The sequence below is a fragment of the Trichoderma ghanense genome (genome assembly GCF_004382785.1).
Source record: "Trichoderma ghanense strain CCMA-1212 chromosome Unknown scaffold_16, whole genome shotgun sequence".
In the NCBI taxonomy this organism is placed as follows: domain Eukaryota; kingdom Fungi; phylum Ascomycota; class Sordariomycetes; order Hypocreales; family Hypocreaceae; genus Trichoderma; species Trichoderma ghanense.
Window position 1 is genome coordinate 133859 of NW_027395679.1, and position 27950 is coordinate 161808.

At 52.2% G+C, this 27950-nt stretch overlaps 9 protein-coding genes across 9 annotated transcripts; 4 read left to right on the plus strand and 5 right to left on the minus strand.

The window, feature by feature from the left end:
- Window positions 1–264: 264 nt before the first annotated feature.
- CCMA1212_009311 (uncharacterized protein) lies at window positions 265–2137 on the plus strand (the record flags this gene model as incomplete). The annotated part of the gene is made up of 5 exons (XM_073706398.1): window positions 265–790; window positions 852–949; window positions 994–1121; window positions 1179–1364; window positions 1426–2137. The coding sequence occupies 5 exons, from the start codon at window positions 265–267 to the stop codon at window positions 2135–2137; spliced, it is 1650 nt and encodes a 549-aa protein (XP_073555079.1).
- A 116-nt stretch (window positions 2138–2253) lies between these two features.
- CCMA1212_009312 (uncharacterized protein) lies at window positions 2254–4287 on the minus strand (the record flags this gene model as incomplete). Its single annotated transcript, XM_073706399.1, has 1 exon — window positions 2254–4287. One exon carries the CDS (start codon window positions 4285–4287, stop codon window positions 2254–2256), a length of 2034 nt encoding a protein of 677 aa, XP_073555078.1.
- A 1581-nt stretch (window positions 4288–5868) lies between these two features.
- CCMA1212_009313 (Diaminopropionate ammonia-lyase) lies at window positions 5869–8179 on the plus strand (the record flags this gene model as incomplete). The annotated part of the gene is made up of 2 exons (XM_073706400.1): window positions 5869–6453; window positions 6512–8179. The coding sequence occupies 2 exons, from the start codon at window positions 5869–5871 to the stop codon at window positions 8177–8179; spliced, it is 2253 nt and encodes a 750-aa protein (XP_073555077.1).
- Window positions 8180–8363: 184 nt separating this feature from the next.
- On the minus strand, window positions 8364–10258 carry CCMA1212_009314 (uncharacterized protein; the record flags this gene model as incomplete). Its single annotated transcript, XM_073706401.1, has 4 exons — window positions 8364–9580; window positions 9651–9761; window positions 9822–10107; window positions 10163–10258. The coding sequence occupies 4 exons, from the start codon at window positions 10256–10258 to the stop codon at window positions 8364–8366; spliced, it is 1710 nt and encodes a 569-aa protein (XP_073555076.1).
- Window positions 10259–11351: 1093 nt separating this feature from the next.
- CCMA1212_009315 (uncharacterized protein) lies at window positions 11352–12881 on the minus strand (the record flags this gene model as incomplete). Its single annotated transcript, XM_073706402.1, has 3 exons — window positions 11352–12171; window positions 12267–12344; window positions 12415–12881. 3 exons carry the CDS (start codon window positions 12879–12881, stop codon window positions 11352–11354), a joined length of 1365 nt encoding a protein of 454 aa, XP_073555075.1.
- Window positions 12882–13833: 952 nt separating this feature from the next.
- On the plus strand, window positions 13834–18159 carry CCMA1212_009316 (uncharacterized protein; the record flags this gene model as incomplete). The annotated part of the gene is made up of 7 exons (XM_073706403.1): window positions 13834–14497; window positions 14611–15163; window positions 15241–15572; window positions 15644–15830; window positions 15896–16434; window positions 16495–17671; window positions 17754–18159. The coding sequence occupies 7 exons, from the start codon at window positions 13834–13836 to the stop codon at window positions 18157–18159; spliced, it is 3858 nt and encodes a 1285-aa protein (XP_073555074.1).
- Window positions 18160–19120: 961 nt separating this feature from the next.
- CCMA1212_009317 (uncharacterized protein) lies at window positions 19121–19528 on the minus strand (the record flags this gene model as incomplete). Its single annotated transcript, XM_073706404.1, has 2 exons — window positions 19121–19314; window positions 19426–19528. The coding sequence occupies 2 exons, from the start codon at window positions 19526–19528 to the stop codon at window positions 19121–19123; spliced, it is 297 nt and encodes a 98-aa protein (XP_073555073.1).
- A 2414-nt stretch (window positions 19529–21942) lies between these two features.
- CCMA1212_009318 (uncharacterized protein) lies at window positions 21943–22740 on the minus strand (the record flags this gene model as incomplete). The annotated part of the gene is made up of 1 exon (XM_073706405.1): window positions 21943–22740. The coding sequence occupies one exon, from the start codon at window positions 22738–22740 to the stop codon at window positions 21943–21945; it is 798 nt and encodes a 265-aa protein (XP_073555082.1).
- A 4283-nt stretch (window positions 22741–27023) lies between these two features.
- Window positions 27024–27777, plus strand: CCMA1212_009319 (uncharacterized protein; the record flags this gene model as incomplete). The annotated part of the gene is made up of 2 exons (XM_073706406.1): window positions 27024–27281; window positions 27346–27777. The coding sequence occupies 2 exons, from the start codon at window positions 27024–27026 to the stop codon at window positions 27775–27777; spliced, it is 690 nt and encodes a 229-aa protein (XP_073555081.1).
- Window positions 27778–27950: the final 173 nt, after the last annotated feature.

The following is a 27950-nucleotide window of genomic DNA, read 5'->3' on the forward strand; positions in this document are numbered from 1 at the left end:
ACATCGCGAACGCTTCCCCGCATTCTGCTCTGTATTGCTTGCAACCGAACTCGTCTTGCCCCATGGGGTTTTGGCGCTTGCATGGGCTTATTAGACTTAGTCGAGGGATAGATAGGGAGAGGAAGTAGGTGAGATGTTACCGTATAAATATCGTATTGAATTGCCTACCAGCGTGGCCATCAGGGCAGGGCGGTTTCAGCAACACTATAGTCTCATCTGATACTTGTTACTCGCCCTTTGTCAGTGAGAGCCGCCGGATTCAACATGGCTACTCCAAAAGAGCACCCTGATATCATTCATCTCGAGGCCCCGGCAATCCAAGACAACCCCAAAACCACGTCCAGCGAAATCACTCCCGTCCCTCTCAAAGGCAGAGACAAAGCAGCCCAGTTCCTCAAACAAGCCACCCAGTCCCCCGTCGTCGTCACCCCCGGCGACAACGCCCGCGTCCTCCGCAAAATCGACATCCACCTCCTCCCCATCATCCTCTTCGTCTACTGCCTCCAGTCCCTCGACAAGACGACCCTCTCCTACGCCTCCGTCTTCGGCCTCATCGACGACACCCATCTAGAGGGCGAACAGTTCTCATGGCTTGGATCGGTGGTGTATGTCGCGCAGCTGGTGTTTCAGCCGCTGGTGGCGTATGCCCTGGTGAAGCTGCCGGTGGGAAAGTTCTGCACGACAATGGTGTTTTGCTGGGGGGCGGTGTTGTGTGGGATGACGGCGGCGAAGGGCTTTGGCGGACTGATGGCTGCGAGGTTGTTGCTTGGAGCGTTTGAGGCTTCTGTTGGTGAGTTGCTCTGATGTCATGACGACTGACGAGGATGATCAAGGCTAAGCCTATTGAAAAGCCCCAACGTTTATTGCAGTTGTGCAGATGTGGTATCGCAGAAAGGAGCAGACAACTCGCAATGCCTCGTGGTATGCGATGCTTGGAGTCGTCAACATGGTCAGGGGACCCCCATATCACTGAAGCGTAACCACTGCTCACAGAATCCACCATTGCAGCTTGGGAGTCTTCTCACATACGGCTTGGGCCACGTCAAATCCACCCTCCGACCCTACCAAATCATCTTCCTCTTCTGTGGCTGTATTACAGTGGCCTTCTCCCTTGTCATGTAGTACGTTGAATCGTCCTCTTTCCCGCCTTTCGGAACTCTTCTCTAACAATAACGCAGTCTCTTCATGCCCGACTCCCCAATGGAAGCAAGGTTTTTGAAAGAAGACGAAAAGGTCATTGCCATCGAACGTCTGCGCATGAACCAAATGGGCATCGGCTCCGGCGTCTGGAAATGGGAGCATGTCCGCGAGGCAATGATTGACCCCAAGACGTGGCTCTGGTTCTGTCTCATGCTCACCATCTCGTAAGCTCCGATTGTTTCTGCCCTTCCAATGTCATGCTGACGGCGATCGTTATTGGAATAGGATCCCGAGTGGTGGCATATCCACATTCGGCCCCTTGATCATCCAATCTTTCGGCTTCGACTCCTTCAACACGATCCTCTTCTACATCCCCTTCGGCGCTGTCCAGATGATTGCAACACTCGGCGGCGCCTGGGTGTCCGACAAGATACACATGAAATCCGCCGTCCTCCTCTTCCTCTGCCTACCTCCCATCGCCGGCTGCGTCATCCTTCTTGTCACCGGCCGCTCTCCCTCCGACCGAGCCGTCCTCCTCGTCGGCTACTACATCATCTCCGTCTATCCCGGAATTTCTCCCCTGATATACTCCTGGTCAGGCCAGAATACCGCTGGCGATACTAAACGCAAGGTTACTACCGGAATGCTCTTCGTCGGAGCAAGCGTCGGCAACATCATCGGCCCGCAGCTCTTCAAGCCCAGCGAAAAGCCTCGCTATGACCGCGGCCTGCGCTCGAACCTCGCGCTTTTCGTGGTCCTCGCCATCTTGATCGTGGCGGGCATGCTCTGGATCAAGGTGCTCAACAAGAGGCAGGCGGCGAGACGGCGGGCGCTCGGCAAGGCGGAGGTGATACGGGACTTGAGCATGATGGACAGGAAGAAGGGCGATAGCCAATATGATGAAGAGGTGCTGAATAGGGGGGACGAGAATGTCGGCGACAAGGCGTTTGAGGACGTTACGGACTTGCAGAATGAGGATTTCATCTATGTTTATTGACGGGTAATAGCGAGTGGGTATATCATCCAAGTCCTTCCTATAAGCCAGAAATCTATCATGCTGCAAGTAGACAAGTAAAGAGAATGAAAAGCGTCTGCGTGGAAACAAACACATGATCACGACCTTGGAAGGCTGGCCTCTCTGCCTTCGCTGATATCGTAGCCAGCCCACTCACTCATGGTTGCGCCGCGTCGAAAGTGAGACGCTATGTGCTGAACCCTCTCCTCCCAGCTGTGCATCTGGAGCTGACAGAAGCCGCACACGCTCTCATAAGCATCCTGACGGTGCTCCAAGAGATGAAGGTTCGGCTTCCATCCACCCCACTTGCGGCAGCGGTGGAACTTGTGCAGGTGTTGCCATAAGTGGTCCTTTCGAGTAAATGTCCGCTCCGACACAGGCCGCTCTGCGCAAGACTGAAACTCGTGGGACTGCATGTGGTCATCTGTGGGAGATGTCTGCCCACAGAAGACGCACTCTGGCTCATTATGGTTCACTCGCCACACAACATGTGACTGGTCGTCTGGAAGAGGGACCTTGCACACCCACGAATCGAGGCCAGGCAGATGGATGGACCGCTCGTGGCGCACCCAGTCGTATTTCTTCTTGAAGCTCTGGCGGCAAAAGGTGCACTGAAACATGTGAGCCTTTCCACGATCCGCTACCGCTCCTGCAGCAGCCCTTGCGTGAGACGGGCCAGCTATCAGATCGCCATCGCTGCCGTGAATGGAGCTGCGTGCCGATAGGGAGAAGATGCCTGCATCGTCGGACTGATACATAGAAAAGGCAGACGACCCGGAGTTAGACGATGCCTCGTAGAAAGCTGACGGGTGCTGGTTGAAGATGGCCGACTCGCTGCTGGCCGAAGAGGGGGCACCATCGGTGGCGTAGCTGCCGTCGAAGGAGTGAACATAACCATCTCTGCCTCCTGCATGCACCTGGTTGGATATGGCGTTCTCAATGGCCGACGCCGAGACTGGTTCCTCATTCGGGGGCGAGTGCCGCCATCGCTCCATCGGCGACATGCCGGCAAGAAACGTCTGGGGCATCGGAGACCCTTGCAGGAACACCTTGCTGCTGTTGTTGAAGTGAGACTGGGCGGTCAGGCGATGGCGGCGTCGGGCATTGGCAAACCAGTTGATCACCTGCGTCTTGGTCAGGCCACTCTGCTCGGATAGCAGGCACTTTTCGTCTTCAGACGGATACGGGTGATCCTGATGAGTGGCGAACCAATTCCTCAGGACCCTCGTCTTCTTTACAGAGCGAGTGCTGTTCCGCTTGTACGAGGCTATTGATGATGATCGGGTTGGGGCTGGAGCAGCCTCTTGCTCAATGCGCCATTTTGCACCCCCCTCGAGGGTGGTAGAGCCATCAACCTCCTCACGAACACCGTGCAAATGGCCAATGACCGGGAGAAGAGTCTCGTAAGCGGAAGCTTCTCTCTTGCCACGCTCAGCAAGACTGCAATCGCGATAGAGAGCTACACAGCTCGAGCAAGAGCTGACGGGATTCGGGTTAGCCTCCGTGGTTTGGAGGATGAGGCACTGGAGTCGCAGCCGTCGGCAGTAGTTGCAGGGCACTGGAGGCCGATGAGCACCATTCTTGATGAAGAACTCATCGATGACGTTGAGGTTCCTGGCAATCTCGTGCTGCTGCTGTCCTTGATGTTGCTGAGATTGCGTTCCCCAGAGATGCTCGGCATGACTCGCTGGGCCCGGACCAAGCGGCAGCGGGGAGGCGCCTTCAAAGGAAGAGCCGGGGCCACTGAGCATCTCGGGTCCGAGCTCATACTGAAACTCGGAGAACACGGAGTCCCCACCAGCCGGACTGGCATATGGACTGCCGGCATAAGGGTCCGAGAGAGAGAAGAAGGAGGGGCCAAACTGGTCCATGGGCACGGAGGTCTGCAGTTGACGAGGGTCTTGGTCGGAGGGCTGCTGCTGCTGCTGTTGCTGCTGCTCGAACGGAAGACTGGAAACCGGCGGGTCCGATGACCGGCCGATGGAGGGAGGGTGAGAGTGTGTGAGAGAGTGAGACTGGAGGTGAGGATGAGAGTGAGACTGGGCCTGAGGCCGGTGAGCCTGCATGAGGCGGTGCTGGCCGCCGTCCATCAGCCTGCCGACATCGTCCACCAGGAACAGCCCGTCATCCATGGCCGCGGATCAGAGCCGCTCGAGATCCAGGGACCAGAGCACAGAGGGGCTGGCGTAAGCGCTCACCGTCCAACGACCGCCTCGTTGCTGATGCGAGCAGACCGCCGCCTGTCTCAGCTGGGCGTCGACGTCTGGCCGGATCTGTGTATCTCCAGACAATTGGCAGCTCCTCGAACAGCAATTGTCTCGTGCTGCAGGGCTTTTTGCACCGGCTAGTGGCTCCAATGCGCTCGTTAGTCTGCCTGTGATCGCCTCTCCGGCAGCGCTTCAGTGACACAGATAGGCCGGCTGCCGAAGCATCAACCGCCTGGATCGACCAACCACGGCGTCCAGCTTCGGGCTCGGGTCTCTGCAGCGGGTCTCCCGTCACGATCTCCGGTCGGGATTCGTCTTGCCCTTGTCTCTGTTAAATCCCAAGTTGTCCGAGCACTGAATTGCGGTTGGCGGAGAGCGGAGAAGGCGCACGCTTGGGGGATGAAGATGCTAAGAGTTGACATGACCCATCTGCTTTCCTCGTAGCAGGAGGGCGTCGATTTCTGGGGGGTGCGGTATCTCCCGGATAACATAAGTGGGCCGCGGCACGTGCGTATCGTGTACTGCTGCAGGTGGTGACTGCGCCCTCCGTCTACACTCTTCAGGGCCTGAGGCTGAGAGTTACAGTGGACGGCTGCACCTGGAAGGACCCGGCACCTCAGCTGCTTGTATTGATTGATTAGCGACATTCAATGTTGGTGAGAATCCATCGCAGCTTCAGACCATTGTGATGTGATTGATGGACGGCATCGAAGGCTGTATCCATCACTCCTTATGGATACAAAGTGCTGTTTCTGGTCTTATGGAGAGGTGACGCGCCTTCTAGTACATGAAGAGGGGCTTTCAGCTTGTTCATCCGCAGCAAATCACACCAACAGCGCCCTCTGGTGACATTGGAATTTGTCTCTGGTAAGTACGTGTGCGGCTAGCATCAGGTACACGCCACCGGACGGAGTTTCTGGCCCTTTCAGGGCTTAAACAGCACGAGCTACAGCGCGAGTTACAGCGCCTTCTGCACATGTGGAGTGGCAGGACCAGACGACGATGGCATCACGACGATATGTGCTTGGATGACCCAATTACAAAGCCGGAAACGAAAAAAGTTTCTTCATTTCTAGGGGTAGAGATAGCGAAAAAAAAAAATCCCCGTCAGAACATGGAAGTCAAAGCAGCAGAAGAAACCATCGCATCAGATAAAGTTCTGCTCGCATGCTAAGCACCCCTTACCATCTTGGGCCTCTTCTTGCAGACCTGTCGTCACTAGCATCTGACGAAAACCGACGACCAGTGGCAAGCTGAGGATAGTCCGAGTTGATTCCGGCCATTGAGGATATGGAGAGGTGAATGGAATCGAGTCAAATGCACTCCAAACCGCTACTCACTCCATTTTTTACAGGTGCCAGATAAAAAGGCAATTCAGTTCCCTCACGCTGTCCACTCCCCCCTACATGCACACCAGACGCTTTCATGCCAGCACTTCTCCCCGTTCGTGGTCTTGTACCCGTAACCTTCACCTCGTCCCGTTTCTCAGACCCTTCACCTCACATAATGAGCCGTCGTCCCGTCTACTTCAATCCCCTGGCCAAATCATGGACGGCGCCCTCACCGGATGACCCTCAACTGGCATACCGCTTCCATTCAGAGTTGCCGGCTTATTCTCCCACCCAATTGATCCCTCTCGCGGACCTGGCCAAGGAGCTCGGCGTGCAATCCATCCACCTCAAGGATGAGACAAGTCGACTCGGGCTCCCTTCCTTCAAGATCCTCGGCGCCTCATGGGGCACATTCAGGGCCATTGCCCAGAGACTTGATCTTCCTATAGACTCTTGTTTGAGCTCCGTCAAGCAGAAATTGGCATCTTCAAAGATCACCCTCTACGCGGCCACTGACGGCAATCATGGCCGGGCCGTTGCTCGCATGGCCTCCATCTTGGGCGTCCCTGCCCAAATCTACGTCCCTGTTTCCATGCACCAAGTCACCATTGATCTGATAAAGTCAGAGGGTGCTCGCGTCGTCATCTCGGACGGCTTCTACGACGCTGCCGTCGTCGATGCCCGAGTGGCTGCTGCCAGAGACGATACCGCTCTTGTTATTCAAGACTATGCTTCTGGCGACTATGTTCAGATTCCACAGGTACATGCATCACATCATGTAAAATCCTCTCAAGACGCGTAATGCTAATGTCCGTCAGTGGATCGTCGATGGCTACCTCACCATGATGCTGGAAATCGACGGCCAGCTTGGGTGTACTGCCGCTGACCTCGTCGTGGTGCCCGTGGGCGTCGGGTCTTTTGCGCAAGCCGTCGTAACACACTTCAAGAAGCCCGGAAAGCAAACCGCAGTCTTGACCGTCGAACCTGATACGTCTGCTAGTCTCTGGAAAAGCCTCAGCAGCGGCGAGTCCTCCACCACGTCGGAAAAAACACCCAGCATCATGGCAGGGCTGGATTGCGGGACACCCTCATCGATCTCTTGGGCCGTCCTACGACACGGAGTTGATGCCAGCCTCACGATATCTGATTATGAGGCGCACGAAGCTTGCGAATATTTAAAGTCTCAAGGTGTATCCGCAGGGCCCTGTGGAGCCGCACCCGTCGCTGCGCTCAGGAGATTGAGGCCATCAGATAAAGAGAGGCTGGGCCTCAACAAAGACTCAGTTGTGGTTGTCTTTTGCACGGAGGGTGAGAGAGATTACGATGTGCCTCACAGCGTGGCGAGCGATAATTCCGTCGAGTTAACGCAAACTCTCGTGAGGATCAACTCGGCCAATCCGTTTCTCGGGTCCATTCCCGGTCCTGCAGAGGCCGCTATTGCCCGCTATATCACTGCATGGATGGAGCATCGTGATATTGAGACTCATTGGGTCGAGCCAACACCCGGACGGCCGTCTGTGGTAGGCATTGTTCGCGGAACGGGCGGCGGCAAAAGTCTCATGCTCAACGGCCACATCGACACCGTGACCCTTATGGGGTACGAAGGCGATCCCCTCAGCGGCAACATCCGCAACGGAAAGCTTTATGGCCGTGGAGCCGCTGACATGAAATGCGGCGTGGCAGCTGCCATGACTGCTCTAGCCAGCGCGAAGCAGCACGCCCTAAGGGGAGATGTCATCTTCACGGGCGTGGCAGACGAGGAGTTTGAGAGCATCGGCACGCAGCAGGTATTGGAGGCAGGCTGGACAGCTGACGGCGCGATTGTCAGTGAGCCCACAAATCTGGACATTTTGTACGCGCACAAGGGCTTCGTATGGTTCGAGGTCGATATTCATGGCCTGGCAGCACACGGCTCGAGATACGACCTCGGTGTTGATGCCATCAGCAAAGCAGGCTACTTTCTAGTCGAATTGGATAAACACGGAAGCCGTTTGACAGCGCAAAGCGGCGATGCAGTTCTTGGCCCAGGCAGTATTCACGCGTCGCTCATCAAGGGCGGCGAGGAAGTCTCGTCCTACCCTTCCCTTGTTCAGATCCAGCTCGAGCGGCGAACCGTGAACGGCGAGACACCAGAAACTGTAAGGAAAGAGCTGGAGGAAATTCTCGACGGCTTGACCAAAACAGTCCCTGACTTCAAATACAGCCTCCGCACCACTTTCCACCGGCCTCTCTTCAAGGCTGACCTTTCCCATCCCTTCACAAAACTCGTCCAGAAGCATGTGGGTAACACCCTTGGGAGGGAGCCAGCTGTCTTGGGTGCCCCCTACTGGACTGACTGCGCACTACTAGAAGACGCCGGTATCCCTGCGTTGCTCTGGGGGCCCAAGGGCGAAGGGCTGCACGGAAAGTTGGAATATGCAGATGTTGAGTCGATAAAGCAGGTCGCAGAGGCATTGACCGCAATTGCTGTGGAATTCTGTAGTTAACATATGCTGACAGGGAGAATTAAAAACAAGGAAAAAGTAAAACGGAAGAAATAGAATTTTTATTGTTGCATTATTGTTCACCTTGTTCTCTTATTAAGTTGGCGATGGACTTTCTCAAACTATCTCGTAAGATGCACGATATCCGATGCATACTTCTCCTTGCATCCTTCAATACTAGATGTGCTTAAACATACTCCTCGGCCTCGGCGGTGATAGCCTCCGTCTTCTCCGCCGGAATTGACGCCGTAAGACCCAGGGAGGCCGCAATGGCAAACAATCTCTCCTTCTCCTTCAAAGCAGTCTCATCACCAAATACGCGGTCCATGTCCTCCAAGCTGCGCCCCTTTGTCTCCGGCACGCAAAAGTAGGTAAACACCAGCCCAATCAAGCAAAAGGCCGCAAAGAAGATGTATGTTCCCCATTTCAGAGTCTCGAGCATATCCGGAGTGACCAGCCCAATGATGAAGTTGCACATCCAAGTTGAGCTGGTAGTGATAGCCATAGCCTTCGATCTGCTGCCCAGGTTGAAGATTTCTGAGGGATAGACCCAGCCAATGGGGGCGAAGGAGTAGGAGAAGTTGATGTCGTAGATGTAGATGAACGCGATTCCGACCCAGCCTGCCGCGGCATGTTGGCTGAGAGCAGAGCCATATTTGCCGACAATAGATCCAACGATGATGAGAGAGATGAAGGTGCCAGTGGCGCCGCACATGAGCAGAGGTCGTCGCCCAACTCGATCGATGAGGAAGAGGGCGGGCAAAGTGCTCAGAGTGTTCACAATTCCGTAAACACCAGTGGCCAGAAGCGATGTCGTGTTGCCCGAAAGACCCAACTGCCCAAAGATAGTCGGCGCATAGTAGATCAAGGCGTTGCAGCCCTGGAACTGCTGCAGGAACATGATGGCGCTTCCAATAAACACCCGCTTGAACGTGGGCCAGTTCGACAGCAAGCCGTAGTATTCAGCGAAAAAGAGGCTGGCACCACTCTTTCCGGGGTAGTTTTCTCGCGAGTGGGCTTCATCAAACATGACCTCTGCTTTGATGGAGAGGTACTCCTCTCGTAGGGAATCGGAGTCGGGATGAACGCGGCGGAGGCGCGCCAGTGAGCGAAGGGCTGCATCCTCGTTCTTGCGCATGAGATGGAACCGTGGGGACTCGGGATAAAAGGTCATTCCAATCCCGAGTACGAGTGCAGGAACAATCTGCAAAGCGAATGGGATCCTCCAGGCTGCTTGGCTTTGCCCCGTGCAGCCGTCGGGTCCGACATCGTTCTGGGGGTTGAAGGTCGGCTTCGCAGGAGTGCCGCCTGAGTAGGGGATGTCGGGGGCGCAACGGGTGCCGCCGATGTACTGGGTGCCGTATTCGAGCCAGTAGCTGACGAGGATGCCCAAGGTGATGCTTACTGCGAGAGAAGGCGTTTAGGAGAATGAACAGCGATAGATGTGTGGATGAGTCAAGTTGCTTAGACTTACGCTGCTGAAGCACAACAAGGGTTCCTCGAATACCCGCCGTAGAGACCTCCGACATGTACATAGGCACAATCATGGTGAGCATACCAACTGCAAGACCCGCGACAGCTCGTCCTAGAAAACAAGTGTTACCGGAGCCCTCAAGATGCCAATTGATAAAAGGTCATGACTTACCACCGAAGAGCATGCCGATGGTGCTCGCGCCAGCCTGAAGAGCAGAACCAAGCAGAAACACCACAACAGCGGCCATCATGGAGCCCTTTCTGCCGAACCGGTCCGCAATCGGCCCATTCAACAACGAACCCAACCAGGCCGTCAGAAGAAGCGTAGACACAAACCAGCCCTTGAAGCCACTGTCGAGATAGATCCTCGGGAAGAGTGCACCAAAGTTCTCCATCCCGAGAACACCTGAGACCACGCCTTGGTCATAGCCGAAGAGGAAGCCACCGAGCGATGCAAACTATTGCTATGTCAGCGGGATGTTCGCTAGATGGTTTGTGTTAATGTGAACTTACAGCTGAGAGACCAAAGATGTATGGGTTCTCCCGAAGTTGACGAAACACGCCCTTCCTGGGCTGCATCGCAACGCCGTCCGCTGGATTGGACGACATCTCGCAAAGTGACCGTTGTAATAAGGCTTTTAGAATCCACAATCCAACTTCACGATGGTGCCCAAGCTCGGATCGCACAAGGAGCAGTGGATCAGCGGGCCTTTATATAACCTCTTCCGCATGCCACCATGTCTTTGTGTCTCGGTAACACGCAATCGGGTCTCATATTCTCCTGACCGCACATACTGCAGGGTGACAGTCGCCCTGATGACCACGATGGCCGCTCTCCGCACTTCCCCCCATTTAGCACGAAAAGAACCATAAGTCAAGTTTCCACGTTCTATGTGGGGGAAAGTCGTCATGAGATCCAATGAAAGAACTTCTTTCATGGGTATAGCGTTGGAGAAAGCGCCATTCGAAAGGCGAGATCAGCAAAAACAGCCGCATCCATGTACCCCATAGCGAACGAACGGCGCGTGTGGGGGAAGAACGCGGAGAGGCCAGCCGAACGAACAAGAGCCGTTCGGAAGTTGTACGAGCGTCCAGGTTTCTCCACATCGATGACACTGCCAGTGGGGACTTGGAGCAAAGATTCTTGGAAATAGTTTCGCCGTGACATGGAGGAGATGTTTTGGTGAGGGTCACTGTGATGCGGTCCGTTTGGGGTGGTTGGTTTACAGCTGACGCGCGAGTCATGGCTGTCGGTCCTCCAACAAGCATTTTCGGTGAAACCAAACTCGCGAATGAATCATGCAAGCAGATGATTGGCTTCCATCTGAGCAACTAGGAACACATTTACAATACATACTGGTGTCGGATGATGGGGAAATTGCGGAGAAGCAGCAGCATTTGGGGGGGGGGGGAGGGGGTTCCGGATATCGCTCGACAGCCTGTTGTAGCCGTCTAGACGTGGGTCAGCGCAGGCTTTCGTGAGAATATGCGGAGGATTGGGAAAGGAATTGTCACAGAGCGAAGCCAGGAGTAGTTATATTGTGACTGTGAGATAACACGCGAGCATACATAGGTTAAAGGACATATGGAATGTCCTTATTATAATGGCTTATGGTGATACTTGGCATATTCCGTCGGGAAAGATAAAGAAGAGTCGTTAGAAAAACACATCGCGTAAACTAGGTACAGGTGTGCTGTCACATCAATCTGAAGGACATCCTCCGTTTCGATACTGCCATAGCCTGCTTATATGGCGCATCTTTTCCACCCCTCCATGGTTCTCTTCGACACTGTTGCTCATGGGCTTGCTTGGACCATCTATGGATTGGTCTCCTAGCACTGCATCATTGATAGCGATACTTCGGCGTGCAGTATCCGACTCCGCCCTATGTGCGTTCTGCTCGGTATGCATCAAATCCGGCGTGCCATCGTCTGTTTCAGCACAAGACTTCATGTCCATAAAGTCTCCATCTACCGGCTCCCGGGTAAACCGTCCGGTCGGATCCAAGGGGAATATGGAGTCAAGGTAGTGCTGATTGAGCTGATGCCCCGCCCTTGGATTCACAAATACTTTGCCCATGAATCTGCTCTCGAGATGATCGTGGACTTTTCTCTTCGTGAAAGCCAGCACCCCCCATCTGCTGGCGAAATCGTATGCATTGGCGTAATGCTCGATGTGGGGGATCGCTCGCTGGTTGGTCCCCTCGCTTGCTGAACTTTGCTTTGCCGAAGAGTCAGGCGAGGTGATGCTGCGAGACGGGTTGTTGAAGTGATTCGCCAGGCAACCAAGGGTGTATACTTCGAGAATCTGCAGGAGGTCTTGTGGAACCTCATCAAGTAGCCAATCCAGTATCATGCCACCTTCAATACCACCTTGAGAGTGCAAGATGAACACCACCTTCTTGACACCTGGTCGGTAGAGTGCTTTTTTAACCTTGACATAGCAGTCTCGAATGTCGGAAGTGGCGTAAAGTAAGGCACGTTGAATAAGGCATTGCACAAGGTCGAAAACAACGCCGTATCTGGACAAACGTCAGAGATCTTGATATATGAAGCTCCGTCACAAAAGGTGAAGCTTTGTGAGATTACGGGAGAAGAGACAGAGTGCGTAACCAACGTCTTGTTATGTACTCCGACCACAGGCCGGTGAAAATTACGGGATAGCCGATCAATGTTACTTTGTAGCCAGTGGTTTCTGAAAGAGAAGGAACGGGTATTAGCTTCATTGGCTGTTATGGGCAGAGAAACATGATGTATATACTTACCCTACGCAGATTCCATTCAGGAATATCCAGTATTCATCGTCACGAGCCTCCCATTGTTGTGAGTACTCGTCTTCTGTCGACTTTAAACCTTCTGGAGGAATTCCACGATTGAAATGCAAGCAGATTAGAGCATTAAGCGTTAGGACGGCGGCAATATACAAGACATAGATAGAGACAGGGTAAAATATCAGCAGAGGAAGTGTTATAAGAAATGATAATTGTAGAACAAAAAGGATAGAATGCAAGGTAATATCGAGGATGTTTGCCCATGTTGGGCAAAGCTCGTCCAATGGCCCAGAAGGCCATGGATAGAGAGGGAGAAATATGAAGGGAATATACAATATGTTGGCAAAGAACAACCGGACGTCAGAAGCGAACAATTGCCAAGGAGACCCTGTATACGTGAGAGGGAGCTCTGTTTCTTCGCCTTCTTGCGAACGTCGGAAACTGGGATACTTGGTAGGCATTGTTCAGTAAAGTCTGAATTGATCGCAGTCAAGGCAACGTTTCTCAAACATTTGGTACTCTGAGAGATGGTAGGAAAATGAGAGAGCGATGGTGCCGTATTTGAGCCAAGACACTTCCTCCCAAAAAAAATCCCCATTTTCTGTAACCGAAGCGTTGATTAATTACCACCACCTACTACCAGACGGCACCAGATTGTTGCATGGCTTCGGTTGTCCACCGATTAAACATTTCTTCGTCGCACATCAGTAAAATGTCATTTTGACTTATACTTTGCATGCCTAAAGGCTCAGCTACATTTTATGGCTGAGCCAGTTGCATTCCACAGCTGAGTTTTCGTGATGAAGTCTGTCGTCTTGCTTTTGCGGCTGAGGCAGCCTGGCTGAACATGGTTGCATCGTGGCTTGCAACAGACCGAAACCTTCTGCGCAGCATTTCAGCATTTGGGCATTGAACACAAGTAGCTCTTGGCAAAACACCACAACTCATCTAAGATTACTTTTCTCTGGTATTTCGCCCATTCACTGACGGCTGTCGTGAATTCAAAAGAGACAGATTGCAAGGAATTCCAGCAGCCGAAGGTTCTCAGCTCATGTGCCTCGACTCAGCCATCGTGTAACGACGACGCAATAAGGCCCGGCACTGCTTGTCCTGACATCGGGATCTGCAGCTTGGCCGGCTCTCTGCCCTCCCTCGACTCCCATGGCATCTGGCGAATGTCAAAAGCTCTGGAGATCTGAGATCTGACAACGAAGCTGGACAATGACCTTTGGATTGCCTTCAAAGCAGTGAATGGCTCCCGCAAGACGGATATAAATAACCACGGCGTGTCTCTGTTCTTTGTACTCCAGTCTGATACTAGGATGTTACATAGCTGTCTGTTACCTACAATTCTTGACAGTTCATGATACGCACTCTACCTATTCCCAGACCATTGGTATCCAGTAATACGTGATGCCAGGTCTCAAGAAACGCACCGTTACAGTTGACGGCGACAAGGCGGCTCCGGCTGTGGAAGGTGATGGTCTCGATGGCCCCTTGGATCATCAAAGCGCCGCCTCATCCCATGAACAAACCAATTTGCAGCAGACAAATGGACCGTCGACAGAGAGGAAGCGCTCATCACCGGAGAGTCACCGGCCGGCATATAACAATGAACAGGAAGGACAAACGCCCCGCTCTTTTCCTCGAATCTCACTACCTGTTGAGCTTATGCAAAACTCTTACGATGTTGTTGTAATCGGCACCGGTTACGGAGGAGGAGTTGCAGCAAGTCGTATGGCGAGAGGCAAACAGAGTGTCTGCGTCCTGGAAAGGGGAAAAGAAAAATGGCCTGGCGAATACCCAGAGACGTTCCACGATGCGGCCAAAGAGGTCCGTGTTAGTGGCGAGTTCGCACCAGGAGACAGGAGAAGCGTCCCAGGCACACTGGTAGATGGTGGTAACCCTACAGGGCTCTATCATTTCGTCGTCGGAGATGGACAAAATGTGTTCATGGGAAATGGGCTGGGTGGTACGAGCCTGCTGAATGCAAACGTGTTCCTGGAGGCAACTCCTGCGGTTCTGGAAATGGACATCTGGCCCAAGGAGCTTAGGGGAGTGGAAGCATGGACTAAATGTAAGCCTCATGATTCCATGGTCTCGATTCCATGTGGGAGAATGCCCAAGTTCATATAACGACTGACCTCCCAAACAACCGCGCTTTGGGGATTTCTCGCTGACAAGAAACAGATTACAACCGAGCTAGAGACGTTCTGGAGCCAGCTCAGTATCCGGCGTCTCATCCGAAGCTTCTCAAGGCCGATCTGCTCAAGAGGGAAGCAGAACTCATGGGCGTCGGAGACAAATTCTATCGGGTCAGCCAAACCACCCGATTCCACGATGGGCCAAATAGCTCTGGCGTCTTCATGCGAGCATCATCCCTGACAGGTATGGACGCCACTGGAATCAACGACGGAAGCAAGTCCACAACCCTGGTGAACTACCTCAGTGATGCATGGAACTGGGGGGCAGAGATCTTCTGTGAGTGCGAGGTGCGGTACGTGACAAAGGCTCCTGGACGCGAAGGGTACATCATACACTTTGCGTGGACTGCAGACAACCGGGGGCAATTCTCGGGTGCATACGACGACCTTATGTGGGTTCACGCCAAGAAGCTGGTCTTCTTCGGTGCCGGCAGTATTGGAACGACGGAGATCCTACTTCGCAGTAAACAGCTGGGCCTCGATATGAGTGACGACCTCGGAACCGAAATGAGTGGGAATGGGGATATGCTAGGCTTCGCGTATGTATCGATCAGTCGTCCTACCTTCTTATGCTGCATTTTCAAAGGACTTTTACTGACACGAGAGGATGGAACAGATATAATACCGACTATGAAGCCAACTGCCTCGCGCACTCCCGTCCTACACCAGAGCGGCCAGTTGGACCTTGTATCACGTCCGTAATCGACTTGCGCGATCAAGAGCATCCTTTGGAGGGGTTCGTGATTGAGGACTGCGCAATACCTCAGGCACTGAGTCCACTGATGATTCCAATCCTGGAGTACCTGCCAGATCAGAGGAAGCCATCTTATCAGTTCGTCCAAGCTTGCGTCAAATCAGCAGCAAGGGTGGGAAGCAAATTGTTTGGGCCGTATATTACCAAAGGCAGCGTATCGAGAACAGGGGTATACCTGGTCATGTCTCATGACAGTAAGTGAAGGCGATGGCCCATCGATGAATAACAGTGAAGAGGAGTAACGCTCACATATCACGTTGGACAGGTAGTCAGGGTTCCCTGACACTCAGAGAGGACAAGCCCGTGCTGAGCTACTCTGGTGTCGGTCGCTCTCAGTCGGTATCCCGTATTCACGCTTTCCTCGAGGCGATGACCGCTTCCGTAGGCGGCGACTTCATTGCCAACCCAGCCTGGACCTTGCTGGGGTCACAGGAGATTACGGTTCATCCCATGTATGGCCACCCCTCAAAGATGATCCTAGCATAACTCTCACGGATTCTCTCTAACGGCTCGTTAGCGGCGGAGCTCGAATGAGCGCCGATGGAACGGGCAAAGCTGGCGTCACGAACAGCAATGGGGAGATATTTGTCGGACAGGAAGACCGAGTTTACCCAGGCTTGGTTGTTTGTGACGGAGCCGTTGTCCCCGCGGCTGTCGGTGTGAATCCATTTGCGACAATCACGGCCCTGGCTGAGAGGTCAGTCGAGATGGCCGGCCGAAAGCATGGAATTTCCATAGACTTTGACACGAAGAACGGTACGTTGTACGCGACTCGTATCCCCGGAGTCTGGACTAACGAGACGCCAGGGCCACTGGATCTATATGGCTCCCCGGCATTCTCTTTGCCTAGAGAGCAAGATGTCGAGAAGCTGGCGAGCAGAATCAGTCAAGCTCATGCAAACGGCTGCTCCGGAGTCGGGTTCTCTGAAGTCATGTCAGGATTCATCCACGTTGGACAGGATGTTGGTGACTTTGATGTTGCCGCAAAGATTGCGCGCAGCCAATGTGAATCTGCAAGATTCTTCCTAAGTGTCAAATCTTGGGACACAACTGAACGTGAGGATATCCCCTAAAGGTGCCGTCATAATTCTCATCAATGCTAACCCTCTCCCGTAGTAACTCACAACAACTGCCACTCGGCCAATCTGACGGGTACGTTTTGCAGCAGTGCCCTTGGGGGGACATTTATTGTTCATCGGGGTACTTTCCGGCTATTCAATCAGGATCCCCGACAGCCCGATACCGCAAACCTGACCTATGATTTCGACATGGTGTCTCCCAGCGGTAAAACGCTGCATTTCAATGGCTACAAAGTGGTCAACTCAGCTGCCTATCTCAACATTCCCGAGGTCTGGAGGCAAACAACCACGCTGTATGTGACCATCACGGATCGCCAGGCCCAAGTAGTTGGACGTGGTACACTGCACATTCAGCCAGCGGACTTCTATAGGGAGCTCAAGACATTTGGAACAACTGCCCCAACACTCTGGGGAGGTTTGACGTCGGCCACGAGGTTCCTTTCCTTTTTCGTCAAACAGCTTGCTACACCGTTCTTCTCAAGATTGGGCGCTCTTCAATGGCCAAGTGGTGTGGTAAATTATGCGGCTGGCGCGGCCGCAGCGTCCCAGGTCATATCACTGGAAGCAACAGACGGCATCAAGACAACGATGCTCATGTGGAACCCTTTACGAGAAAACGGAGAGGAGAAGGTCTCTGCGGCGCCGGTGATTCTGTTTGTACCGGGAGCCGCAGTTGACCATTCGATATTTGCACTCCCAACCATTAGGAAGAATGCCGTTGCCTACTTCCGCGAAGCCGGCTACAGAGTCTACTGCGTTACGCATAGGGTGGGCCGGACTCCCTTGGCCAGGGACGGACACACAGCATATGATGCGAGGCGAGACATTCACGCGGCCTTGGCCCATATTCGCAAAGTCAGCCATTCATATACCCAGGGAGGAGACAAGGTCTATGTCGTTGCACATTGTGCTGGCTCTCTTGCTCTTGCTTGCGGCCTACTGGATGGAACTATCCCTGGCCATTGGATTCGCGGCATCACCTGCTCAATGGTCTTCATGCATCCCAAATTCGGCAAGATTAATAGCCTTTTGTCTGCGTTTCCGGTTGATCTCTATAGCAATCTCGTCGGCTCGTATTGGGACTGTTGTAGTAGTCCCAACGACACATATGTGCAGCAGCTTCTCAACCAAATGTTACGTTTCTATCCCGTGGGCAACCGTCGCGAGATTTGCCGATCGGTTGTCTGCCATAGAAGCGAGCTGGTGTTTGGGCGGTAAGTAGTCGAAACCCCAGGTTCTGGTGCCCGGAACTTCCCCTGTCTCCCAACAAGGATTTTTCACTGATGCTGTATCCAGGCTGTGGACTCATAAGAATCTGAATGAGGCTACACATAGTCAGCTCGATCAATTCATCGGCGGTACCTCAATGCAATCTCTCAAGTGGCTCACAAACTGCGGGCGTCTTGGAGAGGTCACGACGAACAATCCAAACGCAACCCTGGTAACAGCAGAGAACATGAACCGCCTCAAAGGCATCCCTATATTATTCCTGTCTGGCTCAGAAAATATGGTATTTACCGCAGAGAACACGGATACCTCGTACACTGCGCTATGCAATGCTCATGGGAAGCAATGGTACGAGAGAGAGCTCTTCCATGGCAAAGGACATCTGGACGCTTGGATGGGGGCTTCCGCATATAAAGATGTGTATCCGAGAGTGGAGCAACATGTGAGCAAGTTTTCCAAAGGAAAGGAGACTTGATGCAGATTGGAGCATATGATGTTCAAGGAGATGAAAAGCTATCTTTGGCATATACGGAGAGGAGACAGAAGCGTCAAATTGAGAAAACGTACCAGAAACACCATAGGTAGTGCAATATTCGGGGTCCCACAAAGCCATTTCCTGAAGTTTCAACAACTTTCAGATCATGTACCCTGGGAATCTGTTATGGAGCATTATAATTGAGTTTCTGAATCCTTGGCCGGATTTCGACCTCCGCTGATTGTACTCCTATGCGAATCTGCTTCATATCGACTCGTGCTCATACACGAGACAAAACCTACACAGCCGGATTCACGCGAATTGAAGACCCCCCACTCCATTTGCCAATCCACGAAACCCGTCCAGGCCCCTCTGGAGTAAGGTTTTCACATTAGAGTTATACCACAAGGCCACGAAGGGCCGCTGGTCGAGGGGCTTCTACTGCTTTCTTCCTGTATCACGTTGCTAACTTTCCACGCAGCGTGCCGGCTGCGGCCCTCGACTCCGTAAAATATTCTGCCAAGTCTTGCTTCACCGAAGGCCAGCCAGCGGCTTACCGAACCTTTATATTATTGGCGGTCATGGTGGACGCAAGGGTGAATGAAGATTGGACGGCTGATGAAGTAACGTACCTACTGTCAGCTGCGCCCCTGGATCCGGCCCGACGGTCCGGAAGAGCCCCTTGTCAACTTAAGCCGGAAGCCACACATCCGACGGTATTCCCGAAGCTATGGGAACAAGAGGAAGTTCTTCCATTTATTTTTTTTTGAGTACTCGTCTACTTTCAGCATATCTCCCGTATTCCCCGTTCAAGACCTGTCCAGAAATTCGTAAAACAGAGAAGTACAGAATAGTTCACAGCTCAAGGACTGTGTTCACATCCAACTCTTGTCTCCTATCCCCGCTTGCTGCCTTGATTCATTGTCTGCTTAGCCTGAAATACCGACGGGGCACAAGATGTCTAGGAGCAGAGGAGGCTTCGGTGCACGTTGCAGGCAAGGTCGGCCGACGCATCGTGGCAGTTGCTGTTAAAGGATCCGTCCTCATTATCCAACCAGATGGGGCCGCCGCAGCCCTGCAGCACGTATTTTTGCCCATTGTCGAGCGGGTTTGCGAGGGTGGACGCCACACGGGTTTTCGCCTTGGTCGTTGATTCTGTCCCAGCGGCAGGGGTCGGCACCATTAACCCACATCACTAGTAGGTAGACAAGGAATCGTTAGAAATTCCAAACCAACGACAATTTTGGGATAGAATATGGAACATACCGTTGAAGCCTGCGGCAGTCCCGACTGCGATAGTGGCCTCGGCGTGGGTTGCGGACAAGGACAGGGCCAGGATGGTGGGGATAAAGTCTCGTGCAAAGAGCATTGTGAATGGTTGAAAACTTGTCTGTTTGTTTACTCGAGGGATGGATTGTTATTGTTCCTATGATGGAACGTTGGGAACAGAGAGTCAGCACCACGTCTTTATACATTCCAGCAATGTTCTTCATTTTCCGCGACACCTTAAATAGAACGTGCCATTCACTCACACATGGTAGCTTGGCGTAAGAAAGTACCGCTTCCCCGTTGAACAATCAGCTTCCTGATAAGGTAGATCGGCAGAGTTAATACGGAGTACTCAATGCCAAATAAGCATGAATGGTTGCAAAGCAGCGGTCGTCTTTTACAGCATGACAGCTGACAGCAGGGCCTTGCGTACGCTCCTGAGCAAGGAGGGAGAGATTCCACTCGGCAGTTGTCGGTGGCGAAAGGGTGAGTTCTTTGCAAAGTACATAGATGATTGTTGTAGTTGTGGTATGACCGTAGAGCACTTGGCTTGACCTATTTGCCTTACTCTGTTTCCATAAAGACCATTTTATTGTTGGGTCCTTCCCTTACATCTGATTTATTCGTTGATTCCACTTCTAGTTACCTATTTAGCCTCTTACATCCTGGTTCTTCAAAGGGCTCTTGATTGTGATTATAGGTAGGTCCCATGCCCAGTGCCCAAGCGCACTTCGCTTTGGATTCTAAACCGAGAAATCCAGTCGGTCAGTCAAAGCGAAAGTAACAGGTCGTCTGTACGAGGTAGTATTGTTCCCTTGGCGATCCTCTAAGCGCATTAGGGCTGATGTAACCTTTCAAACGCGAGCCTTTATTGTTGCTGACTTGTCCTACCTTCCTTAACCATCACAACATCATTTCAGGGCGTCTCACTCACATATAACGAGGACTGTTGCTTCCAGGGTCGGGTCTCGCATGTCAAGGCGGAATGCACGCTACTGGACACACCCTGTTACTTTATTGGCCACAAAGCATGTGCAACTCTGGACACCAGCTTTCGCAGCTCCCGACACCAAATGCTTACCCGCGACGCACAGTTCCCGGGTCAACGTGTCACTCGTCGTATTTGCGGTAGCAGGAGCTGACCATATCTTCTATCTCCGATGATCTGCCTTGTGCATATCGCACGCCCATAAATTTGTGGCCCGAGCAAACCTGACGTTGAGTAGAAGTGGATGGGCTTCCCCTGCTGCGTACATGAAGCATTCGTAACAACGATAAATAGCCCATACACCGTCACGCTCTCGGTTAGTGTCGTACATCTGCCCGGAGTTCTGATTGTCGCATTTGCCTCATCCAGTAAGCCATCATATTCGGGGCACATATGGAGTACCATGTTCCAGCCCTAATGGTCCAGTCATGCGGTTATTGAGGTTCCGAGCGACAAATCAGGCAGTATTACCGAGCTGGATACAGACTGAGGACTTTATCAGAAAGGTGGTCTTGTGGTCTTGAACTGCCAGAGGAACAACTCATGCAAGAGCTTTCTCGTGATCACATCTGTTGCTTCTTATCAATTAATCTCCCATCAGCATTTTAGTATCTTCTCTTAACAGAATCACACTACTACCCTTTGCCTTCAAATCTCATGATAGCTATAAGTTGTCGTCAATGAAATAGAACTGGCAGTGAAATAGGAGGGTTAACTGCAGCTATAGCCATAGTCATCCAGCGCGAGAGTTACGCTTTGGTAGGCGGCGAGAAAGCTGGGCCAAGTTAGCCAAGGGTTACAGGTCAGTTAAGATCTCTTGCAATCCTAATTAGAGATTGAGTATGTATATATAATCGAAGATATTTGGATTTCTTGTGTTCCCTCGTACGATGGGAAGTCACCGATCTCTCAGGCAGCAACCTCGTTATCCACAGAGATTGCAATACGCGTGGCTAGTAACGAGCACCGGCTGTTGATGCTTTACAGTTGCTTCGCTTTCTCGAGGGAGTAAATCATTCTTGTGGAGAGAACTCTTCAGCCGCGCACTGACTGAATCTATCACACAGTTTACAATCCTAGTGCAAAATCGCCATCTCAACAAGCTATTCTTTTGAGTTCAATAACTTCCTGTCCTCATTCAACGGCTCTGTTCCTATAGTTACATGATGCGTATTTGCAAAAGACCATGAACTAGCGCCTGGAACACAACCTAAATAGATTGCATAATCTGCACGCTAATGCTGATAGTTTGCAGTCGATATAGCAAGTTCAAGTAAAACGTCACAGATCACTTCATTCAGAGTCAAGCCACACGGAATATGTCAACTATTCCAAGTCGAAAACTTGTACTTGTATTCCATTTACTATCGTCTCGGGTACTTGATGCCAAATCCGAATTGCAGCTTCCTTGTGTTGCTTCTGATGAAAGGTAAATCCAGAACTAGTGCTCTTCAGAATCCGTCCCCTTAACCAACAGTGCAATATCTTCCCCGCCGAGACTGAATAAAGGTAGATTGCCCGAAGCTTTATTCGTATTCAACAGTCACGGTGCCGCCAGAGACCGATGTTGATGTCAGGATATTTCCCCTTGAGTCTTCCAGGTCAATAATGACGGCAGAATCGCTACCCGGTGTCACGGTTTGTCCGTTAATGACGGCGCTGGATCCGGTGAAGGTAACAGATCCAAAGTCGGCAAACGGAACCAGCGAGCTGCCGGAGGTGAAGTCCTCGACAATCCACTCGGCGCTTGTTCCGGGCAAGGGCGAGTTCTCCCTGGAGAACGTGTGGGACACAGTTTTTCCACCGCTCGTCAACGTCGTAACTCCACTGTTAGTGCCAGTCTTCGTGGCAGTAACGGTAACAACGGATCCAGCCGACACAGAAATCCCAGAGTATGCGACCAACGCGGCAGGGAGGTACTCGTACCAAGCCTCGTACTCGTACTCGCCACCCTCAACGCACCACAGGACGCCAGTCTGGATGAGATCCGCATCGGAGTAGCCATCAATTCCCACCCACGCAGCACCGCAGTATTCCTCACTAGAACTGCCACCAGATGGGACGCTGGGCTTGGGGACCGTGAAGGTGCCGGTGACCTCGGTAATGCCTGAGGTTGTAATAGCGGCGCCAGCCCAGTTCGTAGACTCGACATCGGCAGTCCCATTGACGCTCTTGGAGGAGCCGGCTTGGAATCTGTTGGAACGACGGGCAGCACTCCGGGCTCGGATAGCATTTATAGCCGCCTGCTTGCGTGCTGAAAGAGGGGATGCCAAGACGGCACTGGCCAGCAACAGGACATTTGCGGCGAAGGCGAGGGACTTCATCTTGAATGGCTGCGGACGAAGCTGGGGAACTGCGATAAATGGATGAGAAACAAGATAGACGGAGAAGGCTTTGAATCGAGATGTTGGCTTGTGTGAACAGCTGTTGCTCCTGCACAGATCTGACTTCAAAAAGGTTCCAAGAGGGTCTTTATATACTTGACATCCTCTCAGTATACACTGCTCCGATTCATCTTTTAATAGCCCTCGTTGACGAAAACCAGGGCTCGAAGATGCAATCGGGGTGGTGATCGAAATAGGAATGTAGGATTGATCTTGAACGCGGGAGAGGCTTTTTGTTGAAGCTTGAAGATAATCTACCATATCTACACGTCATTAGAAGCTGGTCGAATCAAAGGAACGACACCTTTGGGGAAAAGGAAACACTATCGCGAGACTTGCGAGTGCATTATTCTGCAACCTGCCTATTGCAGAGAACATCTCCGAGAAGAAAATGACTAATGGTGTACTCAGTAGTTGAAGCAACGCGAAGGACTACAGATGCCGGACTAGAGGCTGGGTGAGCCTTGTAAGCGGTGGCTACGAGGATATATGTGAATAAACTTTGGTCTCGCTTTGGTGAGGAAATTCAGCAGTTGCGATATAACATATTACAAAGAATTACCAGGGTTCATGGCTGACACATTACGCCTACCTAGCCTAAGACATATTTTACTTCCTCTATATGCCCCTGTTGCGAGATGGTGCCTGATAATATGTATCGGAGCCTGCGGGCGTAGCTACCTGCTATACGCTCTCATATGTACGGCTATATCATCTAGCAAGCACTAGGATAAAGACATGCTCTTTCGCCATTTTCACGCAATCGGTAGCAAATTTACCCAATACTGGAATCCCGCAGGACTAGGTGATTTATATCCCTATCTTTCATCAAGCAAAGTTGCTCTGCAGACGTGGGTGAAGTGTATGTAGCTTCCTGATTTGCTTCGTTCATGAACGTCAGGGCCAACGCTAAGTCCGATTCGTCTTCCAAGGCATCGATGCAGCCACTTGCTCGCGCAGCGGCTTCTTATCCGTATGTACGCTTCACATAATGTTGATGATTCCATCTCTTCTCAACGCATAGAGCAACACTCAGCTCCACATGTCTCGAGATTGCTTCATACGTGGGAACGTTTGACAAGCTTACGCCACTATAAAGCTTAGTAACGCCATTAATGCACAGTGGGAGTAAACACCAAGAAGGATCCCGTACATGTGTGTAGTCACAATGGCACGGAGATAACATGATGCGATGCTACCCCATAATCAAGTTTGGCCTGGTCCATCTCTTTCAGCTTGCGTGATGCCAAGCATAAGAGCCGTGTTCCATATTGAAGAAGCTGGCTCCTTCCCGTTGCACTCAAAGGCCGACCTTGCGCATACAATTCTGGTAGCCTGCATGAGGGGTATGGGAATGAACATGAAGAAACAACTTGGCGCTAGGATAGGTCACGTCTCTTATTCCCGTGATTCGATGGACTACTCAACGATGGACGGGACTTCTAGCTACGAATGTATACATCCTGTGAGAGAGCTTAAAAGTTCATGTTGATAGTTTATGACAGATCGCCAAGAGGATATACGGCCAGATTTCTTTTTTTCAGATTCGAAACGTCCTTCCGTTAAATCAAGTCGGTGTTTTCATCCTCCTGCAACCTCCATCTTCCAAGCGTTTTGCTCCTTCTTGCCTCGGGGTGAAAGGTCGTTTCTACTTTCATGCAAAAACTTGAGGGATATCCAACAGCCCTGTCTCGAACATCAACCCCCTGCACTTAGCTGCAGCAAACTAGAGACCACGCCTGCATCCGGAGGCCCACTAGCCGGCATGTGAGTCTGCATTGGACAGCTCCAACGGATCAATCGGCAATCATATCAAGAACTAACATGGATCTGAGCTCTTCCCCGCGATGAGGTTGCACAAGGGTAGAATGAGCGGACGCCCGCCTTTCACAAACTTTGATGAGAGCGTTGATGGCTTCCTTTTTCTTTCAGGACACTTGAAGAGAAAGTTCCTCGGACTGTCAATTTGGTTCCTGATATTGTCAACGGCGAGCTCAATTATGCCTAAAACGAGGGGAGACGATTCTCTTTGACTGACCAAACATCATCCCACCACCTTCCTCCAACTAAAAAGCGGCTGGCCGGGACGAGTCACGGTCTGTGTGTGGTTGCACTCCATTTAGCGACTTGGTAGATTCCTGCCCTGGATGATGTGATTAATGCGGCAACGGTTTAGGACTAGATGTGATCGGAGCCGAATGACTTGAGGTTTCATCCACTGGCTCAATATCCTCCTCAGAAGCAAGTGGTTGCTTCTTGAGTAATAAGGGATATAGACGCTCCAATCATGACCTACAGCGGATATCAAGGTTAAATGTAAGTAAATCCTCGCTTGAGGACGATCATTAAAATGTGTGTCTCGTCTGCTACCTCCTAGACGACCAGGTCCCTCGTGTGTAACTAAGAAGAACATTCTCCGTGTCTTAGTAGGTAGGAACTATCTATATCAAGTAATCGGAGAGAGGATCGGTATCAGTCTGGCCTGCATAGCATTACTTCCTCTGTCGCCAAGCACATGTGACCATACCTACCCCAGGTAGTGGAAATACTCGGGATCCCGTCTGCTCCCCCCCACAGGCAAGCCACCAACATTGGTAGTTGGGTGGGTGAACTACCTGCGAAGACCGGCTGTTGTATGTTTTTTGTTCCTTTTCCCACTTGTGTCTTGTAGAAGCGCCTAATGTTTGGGAGGAGCTGGGATGAGGGGAGCTGGAGTTCAGAAATTTGACGGGGCAAACATGAGAAGGGCTGGATACTCTATTGCAAGCGAGTGAGCGGTGGTGGAGCTACGATCTGCAAACCTTAATCTCAAGGTGTAAAGTATTGTACGTGTAAAAATTGATGTGCGTAGAGCAACATGGGTAAAGATCTACCACTCTTCCGGAGAGAGTGGTAGTACAATCCGTAGCGTCCCTGATTCTGCTTAAAGCTATAGCTATCAAGAAATGAACGAAGCTCGCGCTGATTATTGGAATCTATGGAAAGGTGGCCAAGGAAGAGGGAGGCTGAAGCGGGAGCTCGCGGGTTTGCCTTTGTGATACAAGAACCTTTTATAGTCATCAACCTGAAGTTAGCACAGTGGAAGACTGGGGATTGAGCAGACGATCATGCCTCCATTGGCTTACAGACTGCGCTTACAGAACCGAAGTTGCGCAGATATGTCTACATACACTCCTGCTTTACCTGTGGATAACATATAACATGTCGTTACCGCCATAAGCACTACCAATAAGGCCAATAGAATGTTATAGATTGAGATATGAACGCCTTCCACTGCAGGAAAAATGAACGACTTCCTCTGCCAGGCACCCTCTTGTGGAGATATTGAAGTCGTAGGTCAGCGGAAAGTATGTAAATGAACGAATCTTCGACTCCCCGCCCTGCAATTGGGGCTTGTCGTTACGGAGGCAACATTCAGATATCATAAAGTCAAATAAATAGCAGACCAATTGCGAATTTAGGTGCAGGTAGGCTATGCGAAGTACTGACCCGAGAGATGGGATACGGAGGCATCATCTCCTTGCAAGCAAATAACATCGGAGTGCAGACCACCACGATCTTGGAGGACTTAGCTCTAGTCGTCATATGGCCTGCCTTTGCTAGTCTCCAGGGTGTTCCAGGTATCGGTGAAGCGTGGAAAAAGCAAGAAGTACCATACAGATCGAAAACTGTGAACCGTTGCCCCCACGTGTAGTGCTCTCTCCAGATGTTGGGGCCGTCATCAATTGACAAGTGGGTAAAGCATCCGGCATCTCTCTGCTGGAGGATGGTGATGGCTTTGCAGACGTTCTTGGAGCCAACGGACACCTAGTCTGGGCCGGCGGGCCACCAGTAAAAGCTATTGCACGGTATGTTGTTCGAGGACGCACCGAAGGATCGGTGCAGCAAAGAGTCGGATAGACCGCCGTCAAAGCTGTGACAGTCAAGCTTGCGAACGTGGCAGTTGTCGCTGATCCTGCTGTCTGGCAACGCCCAGACGAGCTTCTTGGCAGACCGTCCAGGATACTGGGGCCATGTACCTCGAGCAGACAGCAACAGCAACGAGACAAAGGCGCAGCTATGGGCAGCCGATCGCCACGGCTCGATTCTTGGCTGAACTACGCCTGACCCTTCTGCAGCAGTCATACACCCCTATGGATACCGCTCCATACTGAACACTAGCACTGCCATCGCTTTCAACGGCCAGTATCGCGACCCTGTCACTAGATGGTACCATATCGGTAATGGCTACCGCGCGTACAACCCCGTGCTGCGGCGCTTCAACGTCCCGGCCCCAGGCAGCCCCCTTTCCACGGGCGAGATCAACCCCTATGCCTAACTGTGCGGGAGACCCCATCAACCGCATCTATCCCAGTGGGCGGTTTAGCCTCTTCGGCATGCAGTTGGACTGGGGCGACTTGCTCAGCGCCGTCGTCGGCCTCGTTGTCAGCATCGCCGTCGTCGTTCTATCTGCGGGTGATGGCACAGCCATCGAGGTCGGCGTGGGCATAGCCGCAGGCGTTGCAACGAACGTGGCAGCCAGTCCACCGGCTGATTTTGCCGCAGGTCGCAAGCCGACTTGGAAACCTCGTCGCGGTCGGTGTGCTCAACCGACTGCTTGACGGCGTTCTGGGCGAGTTGGGAGGCAGTCTGTTCTTCGCGGGCTCCAAGGCCGCGAGGAACTTCAAGACGCTGATCAGAAGCGCTGGATCGTACACGGTCAATGATGTTGTTGAACAACTCGCTGGAAAGACGTTGAAGCAGGCCGTCAAGGAAGCCTTTTCAAGTGAACTAGCCAGTCACGCCGTCGATGGTCTAGGTGAGATTGTCCCCTTTTCCGGAGTCTTCCAGCGAAGCCCACGCAATCCTGTCTTGCTCCCCTCCTACACATCGGTAGCAGCGGCAGCACAAGGCACCCGGCAACCAAATGCCATCAGTTATTCTCCAACCGGCATCTGTGGCCGGCGACCTGATCCGTCCGGCACTGCCGAACCCTGAGTCCTCTAGTCATCCCAGACACCGGCTCGGCTGCGGGCCCGGTAGCCAAGGTGCCGTCAGCTCGTTCTGTGGCGGGAATTCTGAATCGGCCGCTGCGATTTACCTTTCGGCCCGCGGGCGCCTCGCAGGGGAAGTGGCGGAGCACAGGCAGCGGCGCGCTCGAGGCGCTGGTG